Here is a 12,094-nt window from a genome sequence, read left to right on the forward strand (position 1 = left end):
CTCTATAACCCTACTTTGGTCTGAAATCTATCTAATAAACTTATAGGAGAGCGTGGTGTGGTCACAAACTTCAGCAGAATCACAGTTAGTCACTGACTGATGGCAGCTCTCAATCCCTCATTAACATTTGAGACCTAATTATGTATATAGAGGCTGGAATCGCTCATCCTATCTGCTGTTAATAATTGGCAACACATTTTAGAAATGTATTTACAACTTTTCAAGTGTTGACATTAGTGTGAAAACCAGGAAGTATTCGTTTTATTTTGCTTAGTAAGAAACAGACAATCAGACGTTTCTATAACGAAGGATCTAGTCCCACCACTTTGCCTTTAATGCAGAGGTCTTCAACAGGTGGTCCGCGACCCCTAGGGGGTCCACAGAGGTACTGCATGGGGGTCGCAAAAGTTTTGGTTGATTAGACTTTTTTTATATATTCCCCCTGCAATTTTTTCCACTAATTGAAATGTCTTTAAATAGATATTAACATGAATTCAACAGACTGTAGTAAACAGATAAATGGAGGCAGAAGATGTCTTTCATTCATCAATGCTCACATTCAGCGACACACAGGAGCTCTTTCAAGCTGGGCACCGTTTCATTCACAACACCTGTCCCATCAACCAGGAATCAGAAATACTTTAATAATCCCAGGGCCAAATTACTTTCGTTACATTACTCCATCTGTAACAGAGTGACTATAGGACCAGTTTGATGTACCACAATTTCATGCAATATACATAATTAAGGGGTCCCTGCTCCATCTCACCATCAGTTTGAGGGTCCTTGGCCTGGAAAACGTTAAAGACCCCTGCTTTAATGCATATGTGACATTTTAAATTAATCCATGGTGTGCAGCAACATGAAATAATCATCATTTCTTAAAATAAATTCTATATATTTAACTGAGACCCATTTAATTAATTATAGATTTATTTTTAATAATAATCATTCCTGTATAAACCCTGAATAAGTACATTATTAAGTCCAATTTCCGCGCAAATATATTGCGGTATAATATATCTGACGAAATTGTTTTTTTAAAATTTTTTAAATAAAGCATTATAAATGCCATGGTAATCACATTTGATGAATTTTAATGCCAATTAAGGCCTTAATTTGGAAAAAAATAATAATTTAATGACTTAATGATTATAATGAATAAATAATAATGATTTACTTATTGTATTGTGGCACTTGTCACCCTCCCTGGTTGAGCACATTAAAGCTTCTAATCATGTTTCATTTAGAAAACGAAGAACTTACCAGATCCTGCCTCTCGGTCATGCTCATCTTTTCTACTATGGACCAAAACCATCGTTTAAACTGGAGAAGTTTATCTGCGTTTTCCCCTAGAGGATGAAATAGAAAAGAAAATGTAAAAGTAGGTAATCCAACGGGAATCAGGTTTACTATGCAGCGCTTTGAGAAATAGACCTGATTCATCGTTGAAAGAAGTGAAGCTGATCAGCATCTGAACGTTGACTTCTCCACAGCCGTTAACCAGCAGCCTGAAGTCTTCGGCCGTCAGGTCCTCCAGGGCGTTTTTAGGAAGAACATCCAGCAAGCCTTTTCTCATCGCCTTCAGAAGGAAAACAAAAACAAACTCAAGTTAAGATTTTGGTAAATTGAACAATGTTAATTAGCCGTCCAACCAAAACATGGATTTCAAAGGTAGCTTTGGTGTTGGGCTTACATGGAGAGGCTGCTCAGCCACCACCAGCATCCGGTGCTCCGCGTATTTCCTCACATACTCGTAGACGTTGTGCGGAGTCACTGGCATGTTGACGCCACCAGACAGAAGCTCGACCTGGACAACACAGAAAAAAAAAAACATTTTTTTTTAAATGATTGAAAATTTAATTCATGGGTTAAATGTCAACCATTTTCTGTTTTTACAGAAAGCAGAATATTTCAAACTGATAATACATATTTAGACTGAATTGTGATTGATTTTTGCAGCTACCCGACACACGTATTCATCAGACTTTATTCAGGTCAGCCAGATTTAACAGGGAAATTAAATAAATCCTTTTTATTTGATAGTATAGAGAAAGAGCTGAAAAGCAAAAACTATTTTGTAACCATGATGACGATGTATTGTTTTACCTCTGACTTAAATAAAAACATTTATTGGGGAAAAAAAACATCCATAAATATCCTAAGAGTGCTGTTAGAGATAAAAGTAGTAAACACAGAAATCCTGAAACATCCAGCCGTTTCTTGGAAATGACATCCTTAAATTCTTTTGTCTCTGTTGTTCCAATAAAACATGAGTATTAAACCCTAGAAAGAGCAGCAGCAGAGTCTGATACCTGTCCAGCTCCTTCCTCCTTGCACAGGTCAATAGCGAAGGCCAGATCCATGGCGGCAAACACGGCGTCTGCTTCACCCGTCTGCGAGTGGCGGATCAGCTGCCTCAAGCTCTCGTACATGACCGGGTCAAAGAAGGCAAAGTCATGCCAGTTCACCTGCAGAAACAGAGAACCTTGTTTGAAGAAGCCGATTTGCATCAGCTGCAAACACATAACAAAAATACGTTTTACCTTTCTGCCAAGCAACACTTTGATGACGTGTCTCGTCAGTGTGATCGGACAGAGTTCGTTCTGCAGCAAGCAGAGCCCCAATATTCTGCAGAGAAATTAAAGCCGTGGCTCATTTTAAACTTTTATAATAAAGTAATACCTCTGCAGTAATGCTAGTTGGATTGTTTCCTTTTTCTCACCTCCCGATATTCCTGAAACAGTTCAGCCTGGCTTCTGTGTTTTTACCCGGTCGAGGGGAGTAGAAGCCTCGCTTGCCGGGTTGGTAGAAAAGAGGAGCGTTGTCATCGCCGTCGTCTGGGTCGTCCAACTCCATGTCGACGACGCTGCGTGTTGAACCATGCCGCTTACGGTTATCCTGCTGCTGTTACCACATAACAAAATTACAAAGCAAAGGAAGAAACACCAAGTTAATGAAAAAATATTGGTTTTTTTCACCTAAAATACCGTATTTTCACGACCATAAGGCGCACCGTACTAAAAGGCGCACTCTCAGTTATGTGTCCCATTTCTGTATTTAACACTCACATAAGGCGCACCGGACTATAGGGCGCGTTTTTTATATACAGGTACATGTCCTCTACTACCTTTAAATACCTCTACTGCGTATTTAAAAATACAGCGGGCCCAAAACTGAGTATGACTGAGCTTTATTCATGTATTTATTACAAAGTATTAATCAAACCTGGGAGCTGGCCATGAGACAGACACATCGCAGATGACACCGCTGTGATCACTCCTAAATTAACTTAAAATCCTGAAACCTGCCGACAGAATTTGTTCGCTTTTATTACCGGTATCCTGGTGCCTGCAGTTTAAATTATTTAGATGAAAAACACCTGCCAGCAGCCACGGTGAACCCGGAGGCTGCCCGGCCTAGAGGCTGCTGATGAAGAGATTTCTGCTGTCAGCGCACCGCTGGTATGTGGGGGTCTGAGCGCCTCCGACAGAAATAGATAATCTGGATGAACTGACTGCAATTATGAAGTTTTCAGGTGCCTTTCTCACTTAAAAACTTATTAAAACTACTTTATTCCCACTGATCACAGCAAATATAGCTGCAAGATTTAGATTATTTAGATGAAAAAACACCTGCCAGCCGCCGCGGTGAAGAGGAGGAGACCCGCCCAGAGGCTGCTGTTGAATTAAGTTTTCAGGTAGAAAAATAGAGCGGGAGCAAAACTGAGTATGATTGTGCTTTATTCATGTATTTATTACAAAGTATTAATCAAACCCATTAAAGTCATCATCCTCTGTTTCTGAATAAAACAGCTGCGCTAAATCAGACATGCCAGTTTCCCCTTCTTCGCTGTCAGAGTCACTTTCCGTGCAGCGCAGCTCCTCAGAAATAATGCCGGCTTTTGCGAAAGCTTGAACAACAGAGCCAGCAGACACGTTAGTCCAAGCATCTACAATCCATCCGCAAACGGTGGCGTAACTTGCCTGGCGCTGCCTTCCACTTATCCTGAAACTGTGCTCTCCGTCTGTCATCCATCGCTCCCACGCCGCTCGCAGCCTTACTTTGAACGGCCGGTTCACACCGATGTCGAGCGGTTGAAGTTCCTTTGTCAGACCCCCCGGGATAACGGCGAGCACAGCGTTTATTTGATTCACCTTTTTTTTTCACATCGGCTGTGAGATGGGCACGCAGCGATGGTGATGCGTGGAAAAAAGCACCTGGTCTCCTCACATACACCTGCCTTTCATCATCTCCCCAGCCCGTTTCATTTGCGTTAATATCATATGTCATCAGAGTGCTGTGTCTGTCTCGCTGTCAGCTCCCAGATCAGCTTCTCTGATTGGTTGATGCGGCGCGTCCAGCAGCAAAACTTCAATTTTTCCATCTCGAGCAGCAGCAGCACGTTGGCAGATGCTTAAACGCTCCTGCTGCTCAAAACGCGCTGCGGGACCCTTTGCTGCACCTATACGCGCGTCAACCATTGACTTTGCATGTAAACTCGCTGCTTCTGCTGCACCTACTGGGTCCGGTTCACACCGATGTCGAGCGGCTGAACAGCGAGCACAGGGTTAATTTGTTTCCCCATGTTTTTCACATCAGCTGTGAGATGGGCACGCATGGAGTCACAGATTAACAGCGATGGTGATGAGTGGAAAAAAAACACCTGGTCTCCTTACATTCAGCCACTCTTTCATCATCTCCTCAATGAGGTGGTCTCAAAAGTCGCAGTTACAACACACATAGGGCGAACCGCACATTTTGAGGGGGAAAAAAGGACGTTTAAGTGCGCCTTATAGTCGTGAAAATACGGTACTTAAATCTTAAAAAAAGAAAGAAGAAAACAAATTACCAACCTGTGCCTTTTCAGAAGCTTCAGGGAGACCCAGATCCAGGATGCTGTCTGCTCCATTTTCCCTAAACAAGAACCCATTTATTAAAAATCCAAGCAGCATACATCTCCTTTGGGTTTGCAGTCAGGGGCGACCCACTGCTTCACGTCACGCCACCGGTTAGGTGGGTTTACCTTCCGTGTGCGATGAGAAGCTCCATGGCTTCCTCCACCCTGGCTCGCAGGGAATCCTCGCTGGCCAGGAGCAGCAGCAGCTGAGCAGGAGACAGCTCCAGCAACATCCCCGTGATTTTACTGGCAAATGCCTGATGATAGAAGCATCACTAACATTAGTGTGGTTGAAGAAAAATCCCATCAATCACTGAAATGAGTGCAAAAGGTATAAAATCTCTTCAGTCCATAAGGTCGGTGGTTTATTACCGGCTGCATTGCATGAACTCGTGGGTAAAGGCGCTCTCCAAGAGCCTGTCTGTGTGCAGGCAGAGGGTCGGGCTCGTCGCTGGGGTTACCCTCAGAGGAAGGCCTGAATGGCCTGGTATCTATAGAGAGCTGCCTTCTAGAATCCCTGTTGAAGGAAACAAAGAAACAGTTGCATCTTAATGAAGAAAAAGAGGACAAAGCAGCAGTAGCATTACAGCTGAAAGGCAGCCCACTCCCCTGCAGCTCCCAGCAAAGTCCCCTCCATGAACCTAACATCTTTTTTTAAATCTGACTCCACCTTTTCACTGAATTAAAGGGTCTGACCAGGTGACGACGTTTATCTTTAGATCTTCAGGGCTGGTTATCCTGTGTGTGTGTGTGCTGCAGTGAGCTTGTCACACATATTTTTTTATTTATGCCCAATATTGAAGCATGGTCTGCGCTATGTTATTCCACGCCACAACGCAAGCGGGACAATCATAAACTAGCTATGGATCTAGATACGGCTGAGGTGGTGAAGAATAGGGATGGGACGATTTATGAAAACTGTCCGAACCGTTCGGTTCGACTGTCCCGGTTCGGTTCGCGTGTGTTTCGTTCGGTTCATGCGCTGCTCCTTTTTCTCATAGGCAAAGCGATTACACTCCAGAGCAGAAGGTGGCGGTACTGCGACCAAAGCCAACAACCAGTAGTAAACAAGAAGAAGAAGCGAAGCAGCTTAGCCGGTGTAGCAGGGAAAAAAATCAGTTGTGGAGAATTGTGTGGGTATGGCAAGTGGGAAAGAACAGGAGTTGGAAGACGCGCCAGCAGCACTTTATAGGTCTGCTGTATGGGACCACTTTGCATTTAGAGTGACCTACGATGACGGCAGAAAGAAAGTTGTGGATAAAAGTGCAACAGTGTGCAAGCACACGTTTTGTTTATGCTAACAGCAACATGACCAACATGTCATGCTAACCCCGAAATCCCACATACTCCGTCAGCGCTCCGCTCCGCTGCGCTCCAGACCGGCTGCTCAAAGCAAAGCCTACAGCCTCCGTCCCTTGGAGATGGTAGAGAGCATGCGCGAGATGATTAAATTCAAAGCAGCAAAACATACGGAAATGATCCAGGGTTTACGCGGATCATTTAAAATAATTACAATCCATTATTTTTTGGGGGATTTTTTCATTAATTTCATACATTTTTATGGGATTTCAGTGTAACAATCAACATGTATCGAACCGAACCGAAAACCGTGACCAGAAACCGTGAATCGAACCGAACCGTGGATTTTGTGAACCGTTCCACCCCTAGTGAGGAAGTGCACTAAATTGGTGACTTAGAAACGAAAAGTTAAGGAACGCTATGGACAGAGGAAACATGCAAGAGGAGGAGAGTTTAGTGTCGGAGGTCGTGGATGAGTCTCCTCCATCATCCATTTTTTATTTAGAGGAGGAAAGCGGGGACGAAGATGTTGTGGAAGAGGACGCCAGGGCGGCAGAAGCTTGGTTTGGTGTAGAAGGCTCACAGCCGTACATGTTTGAGCCCTTGCCTCGCTGCCAGTTCTGTTAGCTCTACGCCTGCTGAAGACACAGACGTCCATCCCCGTGAACACTGGGACGGAACTCAATGGGAAAGGAAATGATTCTTATTTCAACTGTTGCGTATATTAGCTGCGACATATGAATCAAGATGCTATGACCGAAAAAATGAGATTGACAGATGACCGTTGATATATGATTGGTCGAGTTTAGGTGTTCAGGCTGACGTATAACTAACTGGCCTGCAGAAGATAAGGGGAAAAAACACAGATTTTAAGACACGATTTTTTTTTTTTTTTGGGGGGGGAATTTTCTAAATTTTGGGACAATATCCTCGGATAAAGAGTACATTTATATACATGTTTAAGCCAGAATGATTTGATATTTAAATATGATTTCCCTACAACTTTAAATGAATCCATGGTGTCTCCTAGCACAGGAAAATGAAATAATTACCTTCACTTCTTGAAATTAAGTCTATATATTTAACTGAGGGCTGTATAATCAATTACGTACTTATTTCTGGTTTAAATAAATGAATGACACAATTATTTATTAATAAGGCTCTGCTGGCCTCCTTTCACAGACAGACAGGTTCTCTATATGATGATACAAACCAACATTGGTTCATTTCCATTTCTTTCTGACGGAGAAGCCGATGCTGATCAGTGGAAGTAAAGTTTACCTGTCTCGGTCTCTCCGAGATCCCGCTCGAAGTCCTCCACTTCTCCGCTCCCTTTCTCTGTCTCTGTTTCTCAAACGTTGCATCAGATCTGCAGGAGACAAAGGCAGCCAGACAGACAACAAAACAAAACACATGAGTGTTTTACACTTTTGTTGGAACATGGATGAAAAATAATGTTGCAATCAAGTATTTTCAGCATAACTGAAGCACCATCTATCCAAGAAGGATCATGTTCTATAATATGCAATAGTTTCTATGTATTGTCATACTTGAATTGTAATCGTGATGACACGTACTGCTGGCCTGCATGCCCTTGCTGACACTCTGAACGCAGTCCAGGTTGGGCAGCTTATCGTTGGAGAGCAGGGCCAGAGCGATGGCCGTGTAGAAGCTGCGAGCCACGCCGCTGCCCTCTCCTGGCTCGTCTTTGAAGGTGACCTTCACTCGGTGCACAGCCATGGGTGTGGTCGTGCACCGCCTGCCGAAGTGGGCGTTCAGCTGACGCATGGTCTGCTGTATTAGCTGGTCTCTGTCACGGTCCACCTCCAGGGCCAGGTCTCGAGACTGAAGGTTTCTCAGCTTCTCCATCTCCCGTCTGAACTTGGATTCCTTGACCTCGAAGCCGCCAAGCTCTGTGAGAATCTGAGGAGAGAATTTAAAATGCCATGAAAACCTCCACTTTAATTCAATTAATTCAATAAATGAGTGTTCCTTTAAATTGGTTGTATGAAGTAATATGGAACGTACCGATCCAGGCTCAGCTCCTACATCCTCCATGAAGACACGACCAAAGAGCTCAAGTGAGAGGCGCCAGCGGCCGAGCAGCATGTCGTGTGAAATCATCATCCCCATAAAACTGCACTGAGGTCTGAAAGAGGAAAAGACAGATTCTGAAGTGTTTTTTTTCCCATAAAAGAAAACAATTAAATTAGATTTGCTCATGAAGGAAGTTTACCTGAAGGATGGAAGAGGAGGACCGTCGCTCTCTGTGAGGCCGATCTCAGCCAGCAGGCTGCTCTTCAGCTGGGCAGCCAGGTCATGTGGTGAAGGGCCTGGTTTGGAGGTTTCCATCTCCTGCTCCCCCATGATCTGGTTCTCAGAGCTCTGCTGGCCTCCTTCCATACTCATGACGTTCTTTAGGTTGGCGGTGTACGACATCTTAGTTGGCAGGATCTGGTTTACAAAGAGCTGTTCTTTAGTAACGTCAAAAACCTTATTGAGAAAGAAAATCATAATGACAAGTTCAGCTGTGTTTAACACCACATTTAAACTATAAAAACTTAAATAATATAAATACAGTGAGGAAAATAAATCCCCAAATCCCTCCTGCACTGTGTGCAAACCTCCTGAAAAACTACAGGAAACATTTGACATCTGTAAAAGGAAACAAAGCCTGCTTTTCCGAATATTAACATTGGTTTTCTTAGGTGTTCAAATAATTATTTGCAGTTGGATCATACAGATAAATAGCTAAAAGTCATACATTATAATTTTTTGATTTCTTTTCATATTCTGTCTCTCACGATGGACATGCACCTATGATGACAATTTCAGACCCCTCCATGATTTCTAAGTGGGAGAACTTGCACAATAGTAGGGGGTTCAAACACTTTATTTTCCTCACTGTACAAAAGTAAATCAGTCTCAACAGAGGCACTTCAGGAACTTCTTGACAATATTAACTACCGTATTTTCGCGACTATAAGGCGCATATAAACGTCCTTTTTTTCCCTCAAAATGTGCGGCGCACCCTATAGCATGCCCTGTAGTTCGTTGGGCGGAGCTACTCTATCCTTTTTTTGCCTTGCAGCTATATTTGCTGTGATCAGTTGGAATAAAGTAGCCTTCTAATATTAGTTCTGTCGGAGCCGCTCAGACACCCACATACCAGCAGTGCGCAGTGAGTAGGAATCCCATTCAACAGCAGCCTCTGGCCGGGTCGCCTCCTCCCGGTTCACCACAGCAGCTGGTTGGTGTTTTTCATCTAAATAATCTAAACTGCAGGCACCAGGATAATAAAAGCTAACATATTCTGCCGGCAGATTTCTGCATTTTAAGTTAATTTAATAATTGTTTCAGAGGAGTGATCACAGCGCTCTGTGTCATCTGCGATGTGTCTGTCTCACGGCCAGCTCCCAGGTTTGATTAATACTTTGTAATAAATACATGAATAAAGCACAATCATACTCAGCTTTGCTCCCGCTCTATTTTTAAATACGCAGTAGAGGTATTTAAACGTAGTAGAGGACATGTACCTGTATATAAAACGCGCGCCCTATAATCCTCTGCGCCTTATGTGTGTGTTAAATACAGTAATGGCACACATAACTGAGACTGCGCCCTTTAGTACGGTGCGCACTATGGTCGTGAAAATACGGTAAATTAGTTTGCTTTCTGCTCTATTGCTATCAAATATCTGATTTCGGATATTAGCATTGCTTCTTCCACCAAAGGTTTTCTCCTTCTGTCCTTCAAACAAGATGTTCCTAAGAGGCATTGGCTGCTGAATGAGATTAAAATCAGAAGAAAAACTTGAGTAAAAACACATAATTGACAGAATAAACACTGATATTCAATATATTTATAGTTTGATGCTATAGTGTAATTTTTGCAGGAAAAAAACTAAAATATCAACAGCATTGTATCAATAATGTTACTTTTTTTTATTCGTAAACAAACCTAAAAAATAAACCAGAGTTGTGCAATAAATTACATTTACAATATAGTCACAATTGAACAAAAGAAAATTTTCACAACTCAGAGCTGCTGAATCACAATCACATTTAACATGAGCAGGACACCAACTATGTCTCTCCAACCCTTCAGGTGGCGGTAATTCACTAAAAGGGTTTTCTGCCGCACAAAAAAGAAGAGAGTTGGAGCTAGAACGCAGATCTACTACCAACCAACTCTTATAGAACAATGTAGAAGTTATAGAGTAGAACCTACACTTTTTTTTAATCATAGAGGTAAACACTTTTCCACACGACTGTCAGAATAAAGTCCTGCAACAGTGGAATCTGGACAAGAAGCCTTCAAGCTCATGAAAATAATGAAACCTCAGTAAATGAAAATTAACATAAAACCACAATATGGTTAAAAAATAAATAGATGCAATTATTTAGCTCTGAAATAAAGACTGTTAAATTAATTGCTTTTTTTTTTTTTAAAGCTGAAAAACATGTTCCTGAATGCTCTTCATAGCGAGAGACCGTCACAGTTTACTCAGGCTGGTTAAGTAGCAAACTATTTGTTTAGGTAGTGAGCCTGTTGCTTGGTGCTTCATTACCCTTCAAACATTAAAGCAAACATATCAACAGCTGCTTTAGTTTTTCTTGGAAGAGAAGGAAAATTGGCCTAAATGCCAGCAGATGACAGGAAAGACGGTAAGTGTTGAAAATGGATTAATAACTGTGTGTATCACTTTAAGAGCTCAGGAAGCCGTCTGAATAATGTTTACTGTGATTGGTTCATTGTAATCTCAAGCTGCCAATAGCCGTTGCTGTAGTAAGAGCACGTGTTCAGAGCTAGATGAGCAGAAAGTTGACCAAGTAATCGTTAGAATCCGTTTAGAGTCGTGTTTCAAGAGACTGGGAGAGTCTAAATGAATAAAAGTACGTTTGTCAGTACACCAGCAAGATTTGTATATCTGTGCAGCTTAATTATATATAGCAATTTAAAGAGTTAAGATCATGATAATATGGTTTGTGGTTTTATTTGTGTTCTCTTGCTACCACCTGCTGGACAAATTAGCAATAGCTATTTATAGTGAGTGAAAATGATAGTTTCCATACGTTTCTTTTTTTCTGTATTTCTTGTAGACCACTCTCAGCTCTATTAAACAGTTTGGACCTGAAGCTCTCGTCTCATCCTTTACCAGGTGCTTGTGGTGGCTGTACCATTTAGAGAACTAAGATTAAATAAAGGGAGCACACCAGTAAGAACCCAGAAGGAGAGATCTGCAAATCATCTGTGACTGGTTTTGAAACTAATATTCTAAGCCTACATATTTCATGCTCCCAGTAACCTTGTCTTTTCACCATCAGGAGTTCAGTCAATAACATCTAGACCAGCTTTTGGCATCAGAGGCAGAGACGGTCCATCCAAAAGACTGGAATAATCTACCAAGTACTGTGGGTCTCTTATAATGATATTGAAAACATTAGCTTTACAAGGACAGTTTCGTTCCCGTTTATCATGCAAATCCTGTCATCCAAAGAAACGTCACTGCGAGCCTGGCTGCCTAGAGAAGCAGAGAGGTGTGACTGACAGGGGCAGGGTAGAGGGGAGCTCGTGGTTTACCTCCAAGCAGTTCCTATCCGTGCTCGTCTCAGCCAGGCCTTTGGTTGTCATGAAAGACGAAGAGTACAAGCCCTGAGAGGGACGCCCAAAGAGATCCTCCTTTCTTGCATTTGGCTGTTTGGTGGAGAACCAAAACGAAGGTTAAAGCCGTGGAGGACACCCTGTGAGGTGCTCTAAGCCTCTACTTAAACCATCCTTAGGAAGACAAATTAATAATCGGAGTAACGGCATAAAAACACTGGCACACAAGTTAGGATTTAATCTGAAGCCATTTTGTTTGTAGTTTTTCTCCTCAAGATTAACCACTCTTAA

The 12,094-nt window shown here is 42.3% G+C and overlaps 1 protein-coding gene across 14 annotated transcripts in view; it reads right to left on the reverse strand.

Annotated features, from left to right (window-relative positions):
* Positions 1-12,094, reverse strand: part of ubr5 (ubiquitin protein ligase E3 component n-recognin 5) — a 70,396-nt gene that overhangs the window by 3,364 nt on the left and 54,938 nt on the right. For 9 of the 14 annotated variants that reach the window (XM_038267307.1, XM_038267293.1, XM_038267296.1 and 6 more), the window contains 14 exons: positions 11,783-11,896; positions 8,436-8,653; positions 8,228-8,348; positions 7,750-8,122; positions 7,481-7,568; positions 5,273-5,417; positions 5,027-5,157; positions 4,857-4,917; positions 2,726-2,907; positions 2,547-2,631; positions 2,316-2,471; positions 1,697-1,810; positions 1,438-1,582; positions 1,267-1,352 (listed from right to left, as the gene is read on the reverse strand). In XM_038267307.1, the coding sequence (XP_038123235.1) occupies positions 1,267-1,352; positions 1,438-1,582; positions 1,697-1,810; positions 2,316-2,471; positions 2,547-2,631; positions 2,726-2,907; positions 4,857-4,917; positions 5,027-5,157; positions 5,273-5,417; positions 7,481-7,568; positions 7,750-8,122; positions 8,228-8,348; positions 8,436-8,653; positions 11,783-11,896 (2,019 nt within the window). The remainder of the gene's footprint in view (positions 1-1,266; positions 1,353-1,437; positions 1,583-1,696; positions 1,811-2,315; positions 2,472-2,546; positions 2,632-2,725; positions 2,908-4,856; positions 4,918-5,026; positions 5,158-5,272; positions 5,418-7,480; positions 7,569-7,749; positions 8,123-8,227; positions 8,349-8,435; positions 8,654-11,782; positions 11,897-12,094) is intronic. The other 5 variants (XM_038267297.1, XM_038267304.1, XM_038267303.1 and 2 more) reach the window with 3 other exon arrangements.

Source organism: Cyprinodon tularosa, unplaced genomic scaffold, assembly GCF_016077235.1.
Source record: "Cyprinodon tularosa strain WSP-4 unplaced genomic scaffold, ASM1607723v1 ctg669, whole genome shotgun sequence".
NCBI classification, from domain to species: domain Eukaryota; kingdom Metazoa; phylum Chordata; class Actinopteri; order Cyprinodontiformes; family Cyprinodontidae; genus Cyprinodon; species Cyprinodon tularosa.